The sequence below is a fragment of the Dicentrarchus labrax genome, unplaced genomic scaffold, assembly GCF_905237075.1.
Source record: "Dicentrarchus labrax unplaced genomic scaffold, dlabrax2021, whole genome shotgun sequence".
Taxonomy (NCBI): Eukaryota; Metazoa; Chordata; class Actinopteri; family Moronidae; genus Dicentrarchus; species Dicentrarchus labrax.
This window is the reverse complement of record NW_026136701.1, coordinates 15,341,072-15,362,597: the sequence shown is the minus strand read 5'-3', so window position 1 is coordinate 15,362,597 and position 21,526 is coordinate 15,341,072. Positions and strand designations below refer to the sequence as shown.

General features: G+C 39.6%; 1 protein-coding gene across 2 annotated transcripts in view; it reads left to right on the top strand.

Annotated features, from left to right (window-relative positions):
- The window catches only part of LOC127367449 (adenylate cyclase type 1-like), a 36,449-nt gene continuing 14,923 nt past the window's right edge, over positions 1-21,526 (top strand). Inside the window, exons 1-4 of one of the 2 annotated variants that reach the window (XM_051407311.1) lie at positions 1-1,210; positions 4,780-4,929; positions 5,261-5,379; positions 13,023-13,134. In XM_051407311.1, coding sequence (XP_051263271.1) covers positions 602-1,210; positions 4,780-4,929; positions 5,261-5,379; positions 13,023-13,134 — 990 coding nt within the window. In that variant the 5' untranslated portion in view covers positions 1-601. The remainder of the gene's footprint in view (positions 1,211-4,779; positions 4,930-5,260; positions 5,380-13,022; positions 13,135-21,526) is intronic. The other variant, XM_051407320.1, reaches the window with a different exon arrangement.

Below are 21,526 nucleotides of genomic sequence, written 5' to 3'. Positions count from 1 at the left end.
AATTAAATTGCGCAGGCTTTAATGATGGAAACATGTCATGTGTAGGTGGAACAGAAAAGGACATTGTGGATGATGTAGGCACTGCTCTGTGAGACTGCTGAAGGGAGCTCTGCAGTCGCACCAGTCAAATCGTCTTGACTGTGCGTTGAGTAGCTGAGACCTGTCTTATCTTCACCTCATAATGCGCAGGCGTGATCCTATCTGAGCCCCGCAAAAAAAAAGAAGCTTTTCCCGTCTGAACTAGACGTCGTGCGCGCTGCTCTTCATGTGGTGCTCAAACGAAAACATCTGAGAGGTATATTTTGAAGATCGTGCGCGAATACAGCCGGAGCATGAAGGTTTCTGTGGTAGCTGATCTGTCCGACCAACACAATTCAACCTGTGGATAGTGTGGAGTGCGTCTTGTGGCCACCGGCCAGTCTAGCCTATCTGGGACGCTCTGCCTGCTTGTGCGCGTCTCTGTCTCTCTCTCTCTCTCTCTCTCTCTCTCTCTCTCTCTCTCTCTCTCTCTCTCTTTATTTGTTAAACCGTTGGCTCCGGTCCGTGTCGGCGTGGGATCCGGTGTTCCGTTTGACCTAAGCTGTGAGCAGGTATTCAGTTTATGAATGGCACTGACATGGAGGAAATACCGTTTCAGAAAGTCAAAACCAGGCGGAAGAGAAGTCACTGTCCACCGGGCGTCCCCCTGACCACCATCGCGTGCGAGGACGAGTTTGACTGCAAGGAGCTCGAGTCCCTGTTCCAGAACTACAACCTGAAGCTGGAGCAGACGTCCACTCTCAAAGCCCTGGCCGTGCTCATCTTCATGTCCTCGACGCTGGCCGTGGTGGAGTTGCTGTCCGGCCCCAGCCTCACCATCTCTAAGGGGTCCCATCCGGTCCACTGTGTCATCTTCGTCTCCTTGTTCATCGTAACTAATGTCAAGTACCTGCAAGTGACTCAGCTCCAACAGATTGTCAACCTGACGCTGCTCTTTGGCTTCACTTTCTCTTTCCTGTGCTGTCCCTTCTCGCTGGGCGCGATGGGGATGGAGCCCCCGACGTCCCCGGAGCAAGGCATGTGGCAGCTCATCCTGGTCACCTTCGTCGCCTATGCGCTCCTGCCGGTGCGGACACTCTTGGCCGTTGTTCTGGGAATAATGGTCTCCATCTCGCATCTGATTGTGACTGCCACTTCTGTCACAGTGAAAACGCAGAAACTGTGGAGAACGGTACGTATGTATCTACACGTTAATTGTGGTGCCTTTAGGGGTCTGTGTGTTGATGCGTTGTTGTTTTTTGAATGAAAAGGTCTGTAATCATCTTTATTTTAGCTCCATCTACAGACACATACAGCATATTAAGAAATAATATAGGCCCATGCAATGGAGCACACTATTTAGAGTTCAGTTCAGCACCAAGGACAGCTCCCTGGGGTTAGACTTGATGGGATTTGCCCGGGCTTTGATCAAATCTGACAAAAGTGTAATTCTGTCATGGCCTGTTTTGGTTACAAAAAGACTATAGCTCATGTCAACTATAAAGAAAAATGGTAGATGAGGAGTTTGCCCTTAACTTCTGGTGGCATGTAGTTCTCACACTCCTTAAACACCTGTAAGTAATTCTACAATATTTACTGAGGTTAGGTTGTCGTGGACTGTACTGTATTGGCCTTAGCTGGTGGTGATGCATTCCTGCAGGCCCCTAAAAATAAAAACAAACAAAAGAGAAAAAGAAATGAAAGAGCAAAGCAGTCTGTATATGCTCGTGGCTGTTGCCCTGGGGACATCATTCAGTCCTAACGGACCTGGCTGGGAATGAAGAACCAGAGTGACATCCTGCTAGCACCAGAAGTAGGGCAAACAGAGGGGCAACACTCACACACACACACACACACACACACACACACACACACACACACACACACACACACACACACACACCACTTTCACCACACTATGTGCTTCAGTTATGAAAAAAGAGGGCAAAGTCATGCATGCCATTTCCTGAGCTGAAATAGAAATTGGTACACCACTTTCTGTACATTTATATCTTTGCACCTTTCTCTGTCGCAATGAAACACAGACACGCACACACTGACTGTCATCAGGTGTGAGGAAGGAAGATATGTCACATCAGTCAAACCCTCCAGGGGTAATGGAACATTTCTGCCTCCGTGCAGCCTATGACATGAAGATTGTGCATTTCTTGGAAACAAAATTGAGACGTGATCAGTTCAACACGCCCTCGGATGATGACAGCGTATTTGCCGAGGAGATTGTTTTCCTGTATGTAGGCTATGAGATACCTGCATATCCATGTGAAGGACAGTGTTAGCCGGACTACCAGAGATAGCTAATCCATTAAGCTTAGAGATGAGCTGGGTGGCATGACCCCGCACAGCCCAGGCTTGCACCAACCACCCACCTAGGTCCCAGGCACTCAGCCGACAGTACTGTCTGCTTTCATGGCTCGGTCTACCTGAAATATCTTATTAGTGAAGCAAATGTTGGAGAATATAACTTGATAAATAGGTTATTTCTAATTCCCTATTGTAATGTCGTCTGTGAAGACTGTAGACTGTCCTTTTTAGTGCCACATTTTATTGATACGTCAAAGAGTTATATGGCATTAGTTTACAACCAACAGAGAAAGAATATTATATTAGATCCCAATCCAATGCACTATATAACTATAATGACTGCTATAAACAATGTAACCAGGCCTTTTACTTTGCTGCAAATTAACATTAAGAACAACAGTAATAGCATGCATATTAAATGAAAGCCCTGTATTTTTAAATGGTATTGAACAATACAATGCTACAGGTATACATTCACCATCTCAGTACACTTTTAAAGGACCAGTAAGTAGGATTTAAGTTGCAGATTGCAACAATTTGAATATGGCTCAGCCTTCCAAGCAGGAGAAACTACAGTGGCCACAAAACCCACAGAAAATGTAAAAGCTTCTATTTAAGAGCCAGTGTTTGGTTTGTACATTATGGGCTACTGTAGAAACATGGCAGTTCAGCATGACAGACTCTGTAGAAGAAGACCCACTCCCTCTGTAGATAAAAACGTCTTATTCTAAGGTAATGAAAATGCAATAATTCTTACTCTCAGGTGATTACACTAATGAAAACACACCTATGAATATTATATTCTGTTTTTGCCAGATGATGTTACCCACTGGACCTTTAAAATAATTATTTTACATAATAAAAGTTAATGTAAAGGTGGTAATTTCCTCACTGCGTATAATTACAGGGAGCTCTATCTTACTGATCGCGTATGGGTAAGAGTGCAATGCTTTAAAGATCAATTATTGCAATCTGAAAGGAAATTGGGGTTATCACCACAGATAAGCAGGGGAGTGAGTGCTTTACGCCACTCAACTCAGATGTCCACATTTACTAACTCAAGGCTGTAAAGTAACTTGAGAATCATTTGAACATGTTAATGCTTGCCAGCAGTGCTGCCAAGCACAAAGACAGACTGCTGCTGCCAAACAGTCAACAGGCAATCCATTATTCATTGGAGTAGGAAACATGCCTGTCTGTGGCGAAAGAAGTTTGTTAAATTTGAGAAGTTGTGTGTATATTGTATAAAGCTTTGACAGTATAGTTTTGAAGCTCACTGAAACATAAATGCCCTGAAATGACACTATATTTTTTATTGCTGTACAAAACACTTTGATAAATGGCCTAAGACATGAGCAGAATGAAACTCTTTATTCTTAGAAATATATAATTACTGCCTGGGGTGACAGTTTGCTAATATACACTCTATGGGTGAATACAGGACCTTGTTTGGTTTGTGTACAAAGTCATAGCCAGCCAACCTCAGCCAAGTAGAAAAAAATGCTCTTTTCTTTGTGTCCTGCGCAAGGTTGAAGCAGTCATGCTGCTGTGCATCTGCTGTGATGGATGAACCAGAGCACAGATTCTCAAACGTTTTAATGTCACAGACCCCAAAATAGAGAAATATTAGACCCCACCACCCTCTCACCCATCTCTCATGTAGGAGGATGTTTGTTGCTCTTCATTTAGTATATTTTTACACCATCAGTACATGGGGGAATCAAAGTGGTGAAAGTAAAATCTGTGATTAGAATAGTTATACGTAGCCATATAGGGCATGTTTTCCAAATGTAACAGTTAATAATGGCGCAGTTTATAGTGAATTTGTTCAATTTAATTCAATCCAGTGCAACTTTATTTATCCCTGTAAAGGCAATTGTAGCTTGCTACTCAGATCGACAGACGCATACACAATAGGATAGGAGATAGATAGGAAAAGAAAGAAAAACAATAAAACAGTGAATCACTAAACAAAAAACTAAATTTAAAATAAAAAAGTTTAAAATAAAATATTTGTGGAATTTATTATATATACATTAATGAATAAATATACATGTCTAAAAAATATCTAAAAAGAGATATTTAAAGACACTGTCACATATGTACATAAGTATAGACTGTATTACTCTATACATACAAATATTAAAAATGTTCTGTGCACCAATACAAATGTATAAACATAGAATATCAATCAAATTACATATTTAGGATTTGATTATTTATGTACATAAATAAAAATACAAATGAACATTTCATTCATCATTCTTAAGCACATGTGCATATAAAGTGACACATAGAAGATACATAAGAATGAACACAAACACAGAAACAGTCAGGACATCTCCTAATGATTTCCTAACACTGTGTGTGTCTTTAATGACTGTGCTAAAAAAATTAAAACAGTGTGTTTCATGGTTTTTTTTCCCTTTCTGTTTGCAGTTGGTTGCCAACACAGTGCTGTTCACCAGTGTCAACCTGTCAGGGCTGTTTGTGCGCATCCTGACAGAACGAGCCCAGAGGAAGGCCTTCCTGCAGGCTCGCAACTGCATTGAAGAGAGGCTCCGCATGGAGGATGAGAACGAGAAACAGGTACAGGCACCTGTACACATCTGAAACTATTGGTAAAATTGTGTGTCTATGTTTTTTTGTTATTTTTTTCCCCCAACTCTCTTTCTCTCTCTCTCTTTCTCTCTCTTGTGCTGTGAGTCATTTCGACACATTATTCATTTCTGATAGATTTCATGCCTTTATGTCTAGCACATTTCTTATCGCTACTAACACTTTGTCCTATGATAACTTTGCTGTGTTTGACTGTATAAATGTATATTTAAACTTACTTTATCTTTTCTCTTTCTCTTTCACTCACACACACACACACACACACACACACACACACACACACACACACACACCCACACAGGAGCGCCTGCTAATGAGTCTGTTGCCCAGGAACGTAGCTATGGAGATGAAAGAGGATTTCCTGAAGCCCCCTGAAAGGATCTTTCACAAAATCTACATCCAGCGCCATGACAATGTCAGGTAGGATCCTTAAATCGACTCAACACAACTGCAGACCAATTGCAGTGATATTTAAACCCCTGTTAACTGCAAATTAACTAAACTAATACTGCTTTTAACAGTGGTATTTGGAGATGCTATTTTCTCCTCATGGGAGAATTTCTTGCTGAAATAGTGGCATAAACGCTGTCTCAATGCATTACGGTGCATGCTAAAAAGGGAACTGAGTAACTTGACCAAACATGTCCTTTGGAAAGAACACTGAGGGCTACACAATGTAGTGTGATCTGACCCAACAGTGTCCTAAAACATTAACAGGGCCCCAGGCTGCAAAAACTGAAATATTTAATTCTTCATGTTGAATATCAAGGGTTGGCCTGTGACTCACTTGTTTATTATCAGTCCTGAAAACACTGAAGTCCAAAGACATTAGGTTGCACTTTTCATTTGTTTAACATGGGTGACAAATTTTGGAGCAATGATAGAGAAATGCTATATGAGTAACAAGGAACTGACCCAAATCCAGCAATATTTTTGCTGCGCTAAGGCTAATATGCCAGTGGTGCATATGCCAAATTGTGGGCCATAATATCTCAATAGCCCCCAGGGGAAACAAGGCTTTAGGAGTTAGGGATCCTACTGGGGAAATAGAAAGGCACATTAAGCAATGCTTAGTGAGGAAGAGATTCCTCTGGCACTTATGCAATGTCCTGCACAGTTGCCAAGCTCCCAACAGTTTAATAGCAATGCGTTCTGTCTTACGATCATTACTTTTTGCTACGGGTTAATGGCTATGGCATACAAATTATCTCACAGTGGGTACAGCAGAATTTTTAGCTGTAAAAGGTAGTTAATTGATATTATTTATTCCTCTCTCCTCCAGTGTCTCTCTTTGAGAAGTTAACTGCTTTTTCAGAAGACATTAGCTAACATACTGAATCAAAACAAAGCTGACACAATTTGGGCTTATAGAAGCAGTTGTTGGAAAACCATGACAGTTCAGTAAATTTCCACCTTTATGCCCTCCTTTCATCATCTTTCCTCCCTCCCAGCACTTTTTTACCTCGCCCCCCCTCCTTCCAGCGAACAAACCAAAAATGTTCCAGTTTTGCTTGATGTTTGAGCACATTTAACGTCTTATTGTCTTCATTGGGCTGCTTTACAATCTGTGTTCAGATACTTTACATAAGAAAAGTAGCAATATCCCAATGCACATAAAAATACTCCAATGCAAATGAAATTACAGCATTTAAAATATTATAAAAACAGTATCATCAGCAATATGTATCAAAAGTAAAATTACTCAATATACGGCATTTTAATGTCGTAGCAGGTCGAGACAAAGCTGCTTTTACTACTTTATATACTATTGGGTAGATTAACCTGAAGCAACAAATCAGATTTTCTAAACTGATTATATTTTTTGTATGTAAAATCTTAATCTCTAAAGTAAATAAACCTGTAAAGATGAATGTAGCGGAGTAAAAGGTTGCATCAAATGGAAATACACAGGTGAAGTACAAGTACCTCTGAATTGCATTTCAGAACAGTCCTTGTGTTAATGTACTTAGTTACAATCCTGCATCTGTAGTTGGCTGTGACTGAGCGTTTAACCCCTCGGCATTAAAATGTAAACAGTATGTATGAAAACGTTTGCATTCACTCCTCCATTCTCTGCAATGTAAAAGTCAGATTTTCTTAATTCTCTACTTCATCACCTACTTTAATCTGCATCTTTTTACTGTATTATTAAATCTCCTTTATCATGCTCCAATGTTTCCTTGTTTCCCGTTCTTATCTTCTCATCTTCCTCCTTCCCTCTGTGTTTTCAGAGCAGCAGGGAGGCTTGAGGAGGAGAGTTTGCTTAGCCCCAGGATTAAGTTGCTACAGGGGATTAAATGCAATGGAGACTAAATTCTTGTTGCATAACGCTGTACGTGTGTGTGTGCCTATGTGCGCACGGTGGTTAAATATGGACACATCTCAGTGGAGCTCTGCTGATTGCTTTTGTGCCTCGAACTCCTTCAGATAGCGCCACCCTTTGAGAGTGATCTAGACTGGATGCAGACATGATTTATGTGATTTGGGTGGACCGTAATTAGAAAGTAAACAGTGTGCAGCACAATGTACTCAGTTTTCTTTATTATGTTCTAAGACTGTGAGTAGTGTTTGATCTGATTAAAATCCAGCCAGGGGGATATTGTAGTAATCACTCACTAAAAAAAAAAAAAAAGGACTCCAAAGTAAAAAAGTTTATTTAACAAGAAATGTGGGATATTATTGCCCGATACTGACATAAACCCTGATTGTTTTAGGGGTTGTAAAGTAACAGTTACATTTAAGTAAGATACATTTAATAAAAATATAAATCCTTAAAAATGCTTTTAATTAAAAACAACAATGATTGCTATAAGGAAAGGACAATTTTTAACCAACAGTAATTCTTTCAGAATTGTTCCTTAATTCATCAAGTTGTCTCTAATAAATAGCATTTTTATTATTTACATGATAATAATGTGAAAACAGTGATAAATTATGAGCATGCAATGTTTAATATCACATGGCTCTTTTAATGAAAGCGCTTTCTAATTTGTCATTACTTTATAATTTAGCACCCCCTTTAATTCAACATGTATCTTCACAGCTTGTTGTTTTTTAATTCACAAGCATTTCCAGCATGCCTATTCATAATGTTTCATTCCAATTATTAGAAAAAGAATGAGTTCCCTTCAATGTTGTTTCCACATTTACCTACTTGGGTCACTGACGGGAGATTTTATAATGTTTGTAGATGCTCATTCACGTTATCGCAAAGAAAGTTACAGCTCATCTTTCTCAAATGTGCTGTTAGCACCTTGCACACTCTTCTGTGGTAGCCTTTATTGGCCCGACATCAGCACTTACACTGCCCACATACTGTAGCTCCAGAGGGGCCCGTCCAAAGTTAACCCTTGAGTTGGCTTGCGTCTTCCACTATGTGATTAAATTGAAATCACATCAGCCAAAATAGCTACAGTAATGCCTCCCACAGAGGGAAATGGGAGATTAGCATAAATGGGGGAATAACTTTCCTTGAATATGTGCCATTGGAGAGGAAATAATGGATGAAGGTGTGAGGGAGCTTGAATTAGACAATATTAGATAGTAAAGTTCTAGTTACCCAGGGAAAAATCATGTTTGTATTACATGGCTTAATCATTTGAAATGTAGTGCCTTGGCTGCTAGATGATAGAGTTTTCTTGCGTTGGGGATGAGGATTTGACCTTGAGAAGTGAACATGGTACAGTAAGTTTGGTGGTAGGCAACGGCTGCAGCTCAAGTAACTTGTAGCTGTTGCCTAGAGTGCCGCAGTGTTTGTTTTGAAGATTTTGCCGGAGGACATTCAAAATCAGATACAGAAGTTCACAGTCTGCGATCCCTGTGCATTTCAGTGGTCCAGCTCATAATAACACGGGTGCTCTGGAGATGTAAGACTCCTCAATGAAACCTGTTCTTTACACAAATGCAAATTCTGTCAGATTTCATTGGCAACCTACAGTGAGTCTTCTACATGAAGTACAATTTAGCACTTTTGCACATGGGTGTTGAAAAAAATCATGTTTTGCAGATATAATATTAAAAGTAATGCGGTGTATTTCAAAATAAACCCCATCCATTTGTGGCATTAAGCATGCTCGGGGGATGCTCAGTAGCTCACCTGGTTGAGTACACAACCAGTTCCTTTCCTGTCAGTCTCCAGCTGTCACTATCAAATAAAGGCAAAATGAGCCCAAAAAATCCTTAAAACAAAAGCTGCATGCTCAGCACACACACACCACACTCATATTTGTCTTTATGATTTATTGTATCTGCCTGCCCTAGCACACATGGCTACAGTTTCTAATTAGCAAATAAACTTATGTGTTTTAATGTGTATTCCTGGATTTGTGTACCTTTATGATGTGCTAAGCAGAACAGGCTGTTCATGTTGGTAAGGTACTTAATCAAAAACGTTTTTATTAGCTGAATATGCAGTTACTGACACAAACATTTGTGGCTTATTTTGAATTTAGCAGCATCTTCTGACCTATATTACATGCTGGTCGCAAACCTTTTCACTGGTGCTGTACACAGTTTAGAGAATATGCCACCATACTGACGTAACAGTCGATTTCTCTATCATTGTAAATCAGGGACTGAATAGTTCTGTAAGTTTTCTGCTGAGCACTCTGATTTAAAGAGCTCTTCTGTTGCATATTTCAAGCAACACTTCATCTCCATCTTTAACAGTACAATGTTGTGATTCCTGACCTGAACTTTGAACGGAACACAGACCTCGTGCTCCATGCATGCCTCACATGAAAGCGGAGACAATGGTGTGCATGTGGTTTAAATGAGGCCAAATATAACTGACTGTGTTGAAGTTCACATGAGGTCATGTGGCACTGGGACCAGTGGGGTGCTCTCTGCAGCACGTCATAGCTGCTTCATGCACAGCCACATGTAGGAGCCTCAATCGTACTTTCTTTCAGCTTCTTTTCAGAAAAATCCCCCCAAAAATTGTTTCCCCCGATGACATTTTGCTTGTAGTTGGTGCCACAATTGTGCATCTTTCATACAACATTTATTAGCTTCAAGTCCAGTATGGGCGTGAAAGTCTTACAGAATGTGGAGAGACTATTTATACAATACCATCTTACAAAAGAGCACTTGAATTTAAGGCATGCTGTCATCATGAGAATCACAGTCTGCTGGTTGTACGTTTGTGTTGTAAACATGAACTGAGACATGTCACTTTGCAGGAGTCTTTTACCAAAAATGCTAAGGGATCATCCTGAAATATGTGTGGAAGGCAACTATCTTGCCTGTTTAATAGCATCACATCAGAGTTAGATGCAATATAAGCTGCTGCGGGCAGACGTTGTTATGCCACGGTGCTAATTTCAAAAACAGAGCTCAGAAATAATTTGAATCGTTTGTCACAAGCAAACTTAGTCCTCTAATCTTAATAGCCAGCAGTCTATGTAAAGATACTTTCTTGTGAGAAGATGGTTGGTTTAAAGACTGATATTGGGGAGGAAAAGTAGTAGTAAATCATATAAATCTTTAAACAGTGCACTGACAGCTGTCCTCACACCTATTATCATTATACTAATGTCCAATTTAAACCGCATCCATATTTACAACTGGCTTTTGAATGATTACTACAGGTGGGACTGTGAAACGGTGATTCATTTTACAATCAGCTTGTCTGAGTTTACATTTCTGTCATTCATTTCAGTAGTTAATCTTTCAAGATGGCTTATTCCATTCGTTTTTTCATCCAGCTCGTTGCTCTGTTGTTGGGTAATTGACTGCATACATTAAAGATATAAGATAAGACATTATACGATATTAGGTAAATGGACTGTGGCTTTCTAGTCTTTTGACCACTCAAATTGCTTTAGGCTACATGTCACATTCACCCATTCACACATTGATGGCATGCAAGGTGCCAACTCCTCTTCAGAAACAGAAACTAATACTCCTTCACAATCCCACACCAGTGGCACAGCATCAGGAGCAATTTGGAGCTGGGGATTGAACCGCCAACTTTCTTATTAGTGGACAACCCGCTCTACCTCCTAAGACACATCCATCCACAAGGTGTATTGTTTTGTCCACTGGTATGAAATACATCATAACATCAGTTCAGTAATACAGTATTTAACTTAACAAATATTTGTTGGCCACAGATGGTTGCCAATTAATACATTCACACAAATTAAATCCATTGCCCCTCATTATGGTGACATCTGTGAGACAACAAAATGACATTTAGCAGCTCCCCCTTAAAGATCCAGCACTCTGTCACATTGTGAAAACTCCAGCCCACATGCAGGCAGCAGTCTGCCGTCAGTACGAGAGCCGCAGACATGCAAGTTGTTCAGGACAGTCAGTTTGATGACTAATCCCCTTCACACCGTCCATCGCCACCCAGCACTCAGGGCAAATCCTTCACAGGAAAAGTTCTTGGTCTGTTCTGATGCAGATTGATAGTGAGTCATCTCTCAGGGGCAAGAGGACCATATCAAGACACCATAGATTTCAGCACAAGTAACATTTTTTCCCCCCAGGGCCTGTTGCCCACTTTTAAAGAAACACAACGGATAAGATCATCAGCAAACAGCACAGAAGAAAGTGTAGATCCTACAGGGCTATTCAGTTACAAATTCAGTTGGGCCAGAATTTAAAACCAGAAAATGTAGATGGGATGGGCATTTTCAGCTGCCTATTCAAAACCTTTTTTTAAAGCTTTTGTCAGTAAAGTTTGGTGTTTCTCAATGTAGTGCCTATGAATATTACATTCTTTAACTACCACATTGCACACATTGCAAAATAAGCATATTGGTTTAAACACATTGGAGATAGCGGAAAAATAATACTTGCAGTGTCAATTTCTGTTTCAGGGTTGACAGAGACATATCTTCAGCAGAACACTTGCCTATTTTGTTTGATAAGCTACTAAGTGTGGTCAGAACTTGCATGAGAGATGTGTGAAGATATGATTGGTGTTACATCCTGCCCAATCGGTACTATGTATGTGCAACTCTCCACAGAGATAAGAATTAAGCGAGATGGCTCACTCACTAGCTACTTCCATACATGTATTTTACTTATTTTGTCATACATCAGATTTACATATGGTGGGCCACTAGGAGGTTGCTTCTGGGCCAGATTGAATAAGTCGGGCAAAATGATTTTGCATCTATTGTGCAAACTTTTCCATAAAAAAACGATGTATTTGTGGAAACAGGGACTTACCTTCTTGGGGGAGGCATGTCCCATGGCAGTGTTAAACTGACACTTAAGGACCAGTGTTGATCTGGAGTCTCCAAATGCTGATACAATACATTTTACCCGTTTCTACAAGGCCACACAGGGATGGTTATGTACTGTTAGTGATTTAAGACATCTAACCTATTGTGCTATTAAATTTCTATTTCATTAGGAAAGTGGAAGGTAGCAAGCTAGGTTAACTAGCTTCTACTAGCTTCCACTACATGTTACTTATGGACTTATTTTAACACATGCTTCAATATCTCATCAGCAACAAAGATTGCTTCTTCTTGGTAATTACATTTCTGACCGCCGATCAGTGCACAAGTCAAACCAAAAACCAAAGATATATATGATGATTTCTTATTAATTGAATCTCAGTTTAAACCTCAAGCACTTTAAGACCAACTATCAAAAGGGAATACAAGTTCACTTGGAGACGGTGACAGCGTCTTGATGGTTGCATTATATCCTAGAACAGCTCCTCACCAGCTCCTAACAGGACATGTCTCCACCTTGATCCCCATGAGAATGCTCTTGCTTCTATTTTGAGTCGCTCTGCTTGACTGCGCTGCCAGTCAGTTAGAGAACAGAGCAGGCTTTCTCTCTCTCTCTCTTTAATTTAATTTTTTTTTTTCTGCTGCTGCAAGTCATTAATTTGAATGTTTTATTAGTTTGCTGTAAACACATGATCCAAAGAGAATGTTCATATTTATTTTAGTTCAGGCTTCCTAAATGTCATTTTAAACAGATTCCTAAGAGGTAATCTGATCAGGCACCTAATAATGTTGTTTCTTATATAAAGTATTACATGCAACAAATAACTTGCATTGCCTCAAGCGCTTCTTTTTCGCTCTCTTTTGCAGCATCCTGTTTGCAGATATAGTCGGTTTTACCAGCCTGGCCTCCCAGTGCACAGCCCAGGAACTGGTTAAACTGCTAAATGAGCTGTTTGGAAAGTTTGATGAGCTTGCCACGGTGAGTCTGTTTCCCTTCCTTGAACACGTCCCTCAATTACAGTCACTCTTGGCATAAAAAACTGCTAATTTTCTCTGTGTGTACACTTTGTCCAAACTTTGACTTGTGTATGTGCACTGCTTTGGCCACAGGCTGTTGGCACATGCCACTATTGTACCAGCTTAGCATGATGTCACAGTGAATACTGGAAGCCCATATGATGCTTAATATGATTATCCAGTGCTTCATTTGAGGAAGAGTTGACAGACATTTTTAATCTAGGCCAGATTTACCAGGGGCTAAACCTTGCCTCCACTTTGCTTGTGTGAATGAACTGAATGAAGGGGCTGCTGAGTTGTACTGTACTGTCCAAATCTCTCTTGGTTCGCATGTGGAAAAGATTTCAGCTCTCCCATCTGTCAATATTTCACTCTTTCACAGTGATTTCAGTGCTGAAAATCCGCTCAACTTTTGCTGTGAATTTGACCGCTGCAGTTAATCTAGTTGCTTTCAAATGTGACACTATCAGAAAATGTCTTTTAATCAAAATAGTATAGGTACAAGCTTTTAAGTCATGTTAATCGGTATTAAAGCACATTTGCAAAAAGGTATGATATTGCTCTTTCTTGAACACTTTCAGTTTGGCTGACACATACAGTATCTTTGTTTGGTGAGAAGGTTGAGCCCTTGAGCCCCTGCAGATCACCCTGCCACAGCCTTATCTACATGTAATCTGGCCTCTATTACTTACACTAGGCACATGCCCTTGTCAAATCCATTAATCCACAGGATTACAACAAACCCTTTTTTGCTTTCATAGAAGGTTTTACTTGACCGCGTTGAGAGCTTCTATTTTTAACTTGTTTGTTTACAGGCACAAAATTAGAACTGACTAAAAAGAGAGGGCCTCTCATTTGAATTGTTGCTGTCAAATAATTGTCATTGCCTTTCCAATTAATCTTGGATCAGTTGCTTTACCTGGCTCTTGCTGTTTTGTATGTCAGCTGCAGTCTGTCCTTATCCTATGGAAAGTTCCCTGAAATGCTATAGCCAAAACAAAATGATCCCATGCATTACAATGTGCACACACACACACACACACACACACACACACACACACACACACACACACACACACACACACTCTAATTTATAAGTCAAGTCATGTCAACAAGTAGACGCCCTTTAATTCAAACTTTTCCCCCTGCATTTCAAAGATGCTATTGGCTTAAATTTATACATTTACACAAATAGTTTTGCTAGAAGAAATGCTATCTTGAGCTATTTTCTTGCTGTTTTGATTTGAGCTGTCTCATTCTTTCGGTTGCAACCAACTAGATTGGTCTGATCTACGCTTGGCTGCTAGCTGGGAGCCTCGTGTTACACTGAAAGGCTGTCCCCAGTCACGAAACTTGTCATCAAATGTTCTAGCCTTGCCCTGACCCAAAGCCCCACTCATTCTGATCCACTTTGGCAGGAAGTGGCAGTGCCAGTGACTCATAGCTGTGGTCACTGTGGGCACTCAGACTCTTCTCGTTCCATACGAAGAGCGGGCGATGCCACATGGCCACTGGGCATCATCTCATAATACCATTCCAGCACCATCCCCACACCACCTGTCCACTCTTTGGACTTGTCAAGCTGCATGGGAAGTGGGCCAGGAACGCAGTGTTCTCCTAATGTGCTGTCGATGTAGTAGACCAAGTCTCTTCTCCTCTCCTCTCCTTAAGCCATAAATGAAGATAAGGCAGCAAATATGAAGCAAGCTTTATTAGAAAGCTTCCACTCCTTTTAACCTCAGGTATAACAAACTCACACCAGTTTCTGAAAGTCACACTTAAATATTCACTCTGCTTTTAGCTCGGTTTTTGGTCTCTACCAACTCCAGAGGGAAACTTGTGACCTTTTAGTTGCTAAATGCTACATTATGTTTACTAGCTAGTCGCCAACGACGTTTGGTGCGGGTCAGGAATCATACGGTGTGTTTTGGGTTAGGGTTAGGGTTAAAACAGCTGCCTGCTGCTGCTGGAACTAGTGTTGATAAGAACATTAAGAATAAACCAAAACAGGAAAGTTGCAGGCCGTATAAATAAGTCAAACCAAAACAATTAGCTAAAAGATGCTAAAAGATGCTCCACAGAGTTGAGGGGAACTGCAGATTTGGGTGATAATGCTAAAAGATGCTCCACAGAGTTGAGGGGAACTGCAGATTTGGGTGATAATCTTTTGTGGGTTTGTCAGAATGAGCGGCAGCTTTCACTTCATTTGACCCATTACTGATTAGTGCAACTTGAAGTCTCACATGCTATGTGTTGGAAGTAAATATACAATGCACAGAGGGAGAGACGGTGTGTTGTATTAGTATGGCAAGCTAATAGTCAGTAATGGATGCAATAAAGCGAAAAGCCTAGGGTCTCCAGTCAGGTTTGGATTTTAAATTTGTTTGCACCAGTAACAGATTCAGTCAGGTTGAAAACCCAGGTCAGGCTGGATGAATAACCCTGCTCCTGGAGTTTTGATCAAATGTGTGCCCTTATCGACCTTTGTTGCAAATATCGATATGGAGAGAGTAGAAAGGAGAGCAATGAACTGTTGCATGTGTAGCTATTGGTTTAAATACACATGTTGATATTTAGATCAATAGACAGCAACATCAAATTTACATTAGGCCACGTAAAAAAAAACCGTTAGTCCTCCCTTCGTTTACTGTGCCATATTAAGTAGAGGGGCAGCTTGAAAATTGAAGTTTACAGGGAACCCACTCACACTGATCAGTATTTGCTGTTTGATTCCCACCACCCACAAGAACACAAGCTGGGAGTAATTATAACTCTTCACCACCAGGCTGTGAATCTGCCGACTACCGCTGAGACCGAAGACAAGGGCCGCAAACATCTCAGGAAAGCTTTGAAACCGTATCACTTCCCAAACTTGGTCTGTGTTGAGACAGTAAAAATATAACACCAGATGGAGACACAAAGCAGGCACAAAAATTATTCCATACATGGATGAAGTGACAGAGTTTGCTGTACTGTAGAAATGATCCGTACTTGATAGGTAGTAGGATTTCTGTGTGCTAGATTGAATACAGGTAACATTAAAGATTTACATAGCTTTCACAATAATAATAGTAATATATTTTAAGGAAAGTAGACTGTAATAGATGAGGGATATTTATTTCAAATAGGAATAAGAAGGATGTAAATTAACACACCAACTGGTCTCCCCCTCACTCGATGAACACTTTCTCTCCCTGGCTGAGTTACCAACAGTCTGTCCGGCACCCGAAACAACAGTTTCTGTTGTGAGAGGGACTCTGTGATTAATTTATGGTTGTTGTGATGCTATATAACATTAATAGCTCTGGACCGGATGGGCTTTTGTGTCTGTACGCATGTGTGTGTGTGCGTGTGTGTGTCACTGCTGTTTCCATGGCAGAGTTTCACAAAGCTTTTCATTCTTGTCTCTCTTTTCTCTCCTCTTGCAACACCTCCCTGCATCACAGCTTTAAGACTCCTCCGCTCCTTGTTTCTTAGCTTCTTGATTGACATGCAGCAGCCTACTTCCCTCAACTGTGTCTTTTATGCCCTGTGGTTCTCTGCACTCTCTTCCTCTCTCATGTTTCCATTTTTAGGATGGCTCAATGATGTATCTATCTACTGCCTCTTACTTCCTCGACAAGTCAGAGTTCCCTTTTCATTCATATATATATGACTGTGAAAGCTTACAATAGCCTGCATCACATGTGCAGTGCGTAATACCGGCTGAAGTTTACGTTAAATTTAGTAAATCATTGCCATATTTGTTTCCCTGAGTCACTTTTTCCACTATTCTTTACATTATACTGTAAGTACTAAAGATTCATCTAGTGATACGGTGCAATTTCAATTGTAATCTCTTGTTTGTGAGGAAACTAGTTTTTGTAAAGATTCCCAGAACAGTGGAAGAAGTTAAACTACAAACAATCATATTTCCAAGGAAAGTGTAATTCTGCAAAAAGTTAACTTTAAAAAACTGTTTCAACTGCTGTAGATGTGATAATGTGTGCATCTGCAGGATTATGTAATGCAAAGTCTTATGCCAAGAAAAACATAACAAATACAACTGGTTAGGATGCTAATAGAAAACAGAATTATTTTTAAATTAAGCACGACTGTTCACTGCCCACACTGTGACAGCTGCCTGCCGGAAACTAAAGTCCGGGTGTAAACACAACTCAAATAACCCTGTTTGGGCTTCTCTCATAAGCAGGTGCAAGGATCACTGTCAAGTCCTGCAGTTTCCCTCTAACGCCTGTGTGTGAGAAACTGTGGACTGAAGCAAAACCCAAACCAAACAAGCCAGCTTGAGTTCTTGACGAAGGAGTAAGACAAAATGCTTCTGTTTCAAGAAAAAAAAAAAAAAAAGGTTGCCGAGATATTCTGACTTTTAGTCACTAATATGAGTCACGTACACTTCCCATAATGCATCTCAGCTTTTTTTTTTGTTAGACCCTCTCTGACAAGTAAGCGCCCGTGTCGTTTAAACGACAGAGCCCCATTATTTTTTGTAAAAAACAAAACTGTATTCTCCAAGTCCACATTTAACCCGAAAGACATCACTGTGACATGATAAAGTATTTATATTATTATAATATTAATAATAACTAGAAGTTATTTTTCAGACCTAACAAACGTACCTCCACAAGAGCCACTGTTAAACCTTTTTACACATACAATCAGTCAAGTGCCCCTTTAGATTTGTATTTAGAAATCATTTGCATATTTTTCATTTGTCATATTAGAGTAAAGTGTTACTGAATCGTTAAATTGTGAAAAGCTTGCTATTTTCATTACAACTCCTAAGCATTGCTCAACTGAATGCTGATTTCACAAGAAGGCTGTCCCCATACTGTAATTACAATGCTCACAGTGAGTGTTCTTGAGGTGTTTTTTTAATATTGTGACAGAGAAAAAACTGTCAAAGAATAAAATCACAGTTTATTATTCTCACTGTAATCCTGAATCGCAGATCAAACTGAATAGACTGATAGAAATATTTAGTATTTCAATAGTAATGGAATGTAATAGCATGTATGATTTGCTTATTTATACATTTCTCAGTGCACACCATCAGCATCACTTTAATCCCATAGACATTATTTATATAATTCTGTAAATTCTCTCCACCATTTATTTTATTAACTAATTATTTTAAGTAATTATGGTGTATGTTAGATTGTCATCATCTGCTGCATTACAATTATTCACTCCTGATTAAGATAGAAGATAGAGCCTCAGAGTGAATTCAGAGTGAGTGTGTTTGCAGTATTTCTCACACATATACTGTAGCCTATGTGTATGGTTTTTTTTATATCATTCCAAGAAATCAATGCTCCTTGTTTCCAATTTCAGTCAAAGGTTCAGAAAAACAGTGCCATCTTTATAAATAAAACAGTCTCGGAGCACTGAACATTTGTTATTTGTCATATCCGTCATGTCTGTTAAATATATCTACATAGGTTTACTTCACAGATCCCCAACACCCCCTCGCTCCAACCCAGCAGGTTGTGGTGGGAGGAGGCAGTGTTGATATATTTGTTGTTGCACATAAATTATTGTATATGAATTCAAATCAATAAGTGAGCTAGTGACAAAAAAGGAATATATCCAGACTGTGGAGCAGGGGAAATGTTGAGAGAACTCTTCTAGCACTCTTAAAGATTTTTCCCAATAGAGGTCCCTCGCAATAAATCATTTTCTGCCTATATTGATGAAATGTTGACATGAAATTATTCAACAAACCAAGGAGGACTGAAAAAATTGAATGCCTTTATATAAAATGCAAACATAAAACAGTGGGTTGCTTGTACTGTTAAGAAGTGTGTGTGTCTACAATCTACATTCTGAGACAGCCGCAAGCACACCTTCTGTCTTGTGTCCTTTCATCACCCCAAAGCTACAGGAGTGGAAACCCTAATCTTTGGTCCCATCAATAATGTGTACACAGCACTGATCTTTGTCTTTGTATGAAAGACAAAGCACGGTGTGCACTGCTCTCTCCTTTGGGGACTAGGAAATGAACTGCTGCTTCTCTCAGCTGGCTCATCCTTCCTTCATAATCATTTACTGAATGTTCCCCTTCCCTGTCTCTGCATTCCTTTTTGTCTCCTTCTCTTTGTCTTTCGGCACTGAAATGTTTGCTAATTTGCATTTCTGCAAGCATATGGGTATACTGTATGTAAGGTGCCTGGCAATACAACCATACCTGCTCTCACTGTATTCTGATCTCACTGAAAACATTACATAAAATATGCAAAACATTCATCTTAAAAACAGTATTGCTTGTGCTTCCTTTCTAATGGAAATAGTGAATAGGTGTCAAACTCTACCTGTGCCTAATACCCTGTACCCATCTTTCTTCTATGCTGATGACCACCCAGATTGCCCACAATGCTTCAGTCACATGACGTTGGTAATCCAGCTTGTGACTGAATCAGCTCCTAAGCCGTCACAGTGCAGATTAGCACAGGAAAAGTACAGAGTAGGAGACTCTGTAAGTACAAGGGCTTTCCCTGCTTCCTGTAGCTTCAACCATGCCTCACTATAGTGCCATCTGCTACTGCTCCACTGACCTGAGTTACCCCAAAGAGACCTCATTGGCTTTGTTATAATAACATAAATGTTTTTATTGTCAAATTAGCTTTAGAAGTTAATACATTAAGATCCATTTCACAGGATACCAGATTTTAAAAAAAAAGAAACTGTATTTTCAGTGTTTGATTATTGAGCCCAGTCCACTGATCATAGGTATTAAAGATAAAGTAAGACCCCAAGGAAGGAAATTAAGGAGGAAATTGCAGCAGCAACAGAAACAAATCAGGGAGGTAGGGTAAGAATAAGACACAAATATACACTGCATACAAATAACAATATATCAAATTTAGAAAGGTATATAGCTATATAGTATACAATAAATATCCAAGACCAGTAAATGTCTTTGTAAAAAGCAAAGTGACCGTCAATATAAATGAAATATAGATATACTATATTCCATAAATATTAATACATTTTGCATAATAAACATAATAAACATTGTGTTAACATAAAATTAGTAACCATAGTGTATAATTATATGTTATAGTCTTTATATAATGTCATAATGTCTAAGTACCTAATAGTTTTGATCCTCATTTGAAATCAATAATTGTTGTCTAAATATTGAAATATTCAGGACAATATTAAATCAGAAAAGAAGCAAAACATTGCATTGCTCAACAGTCTACAACGTACTGCTGCTGAGTTCTTTTTCCTCTGTACATTTGTGTCTAATAATATATTTTACATAAACAGCGCCTGTGCTTCCATGCCACTGAGCACTCAGAAAGCATGACCACGGCATGTAAAACTAACAAGCCATAGCCATCTCTCTTTTCTAAAAACTCACATGACTTACATGTTAAAAATAGAGCATCGGTCTTGTCTTGTGCCCACCAATGTGCATAATTAGGAGTCTTTGTGCTCTTCACGTGCGTGGCCAGTGATCCCATTACCTCCATGGAAACAATAAAGGGTTATGAGAAGGCGTCCACGGTAACCCGGTCTCCCTGGTAAAATGAATGTTTGTTGCTCATATTCTCTAATAATGGGTTATATTTGTGAGCTGCCTTTTTATGCCACTGCTTATTGTCCCTAAAGAGTGAGAGAGTGACTCACCTTATTTCCTAAAGTGAGACTGATCCGTTGACTTAGCGCTGCATTGTGGTGGAAACCATTTCAATGGTGGTGCAAGTTCAAAGTCTCAAGAGTTTGGATTGGATAATGAGCATGCAATCAGTCTATGTGGCGATCCTGTGACATCATCATATATATCATATATATATATATATGATATATAGGTATAATATAACCCCATTAGTTTATCTTTTCTCCAACTGTTCTGTATGTGCTTTTGTACTTTTATGAGAGAACATATCGATACCATTCACATGTCTGTTCGCTAAATAGGAAGCTACAACCCACCCTGTTTAGCTTAGCTTAGCATTAAGACTGGAATCAGGGAAAATGGCCAAGAAATACTCCAGAGCATTTCACCCCTAAGACCACAACTTTTTTTCATGGATTAAACCAACAACATAACATATTAATTAATTATTAGTGAGCTTTAGGGTTGCTGGTACATGGATTTATTTCCAGTCTTTGTGCTAGATTAAGCAAACCGGTTGCTGGTTGTTTCTTCATATTTAACAAACAGATACAGGATGTGTTGTGATCTAACTCTTGGCGAGGTGAATGAGTGTATTTCCCACTATTCTTTCCTTAATGGTGTTCTTGTCGTTTTGGTGTTTCTCTGCAGACAGCAAACTATTGAAAAATGTTGTGAAAATGCCAGTGTGGACCAGATCCCATTTCACATAGCCTAACACATAAAGAGG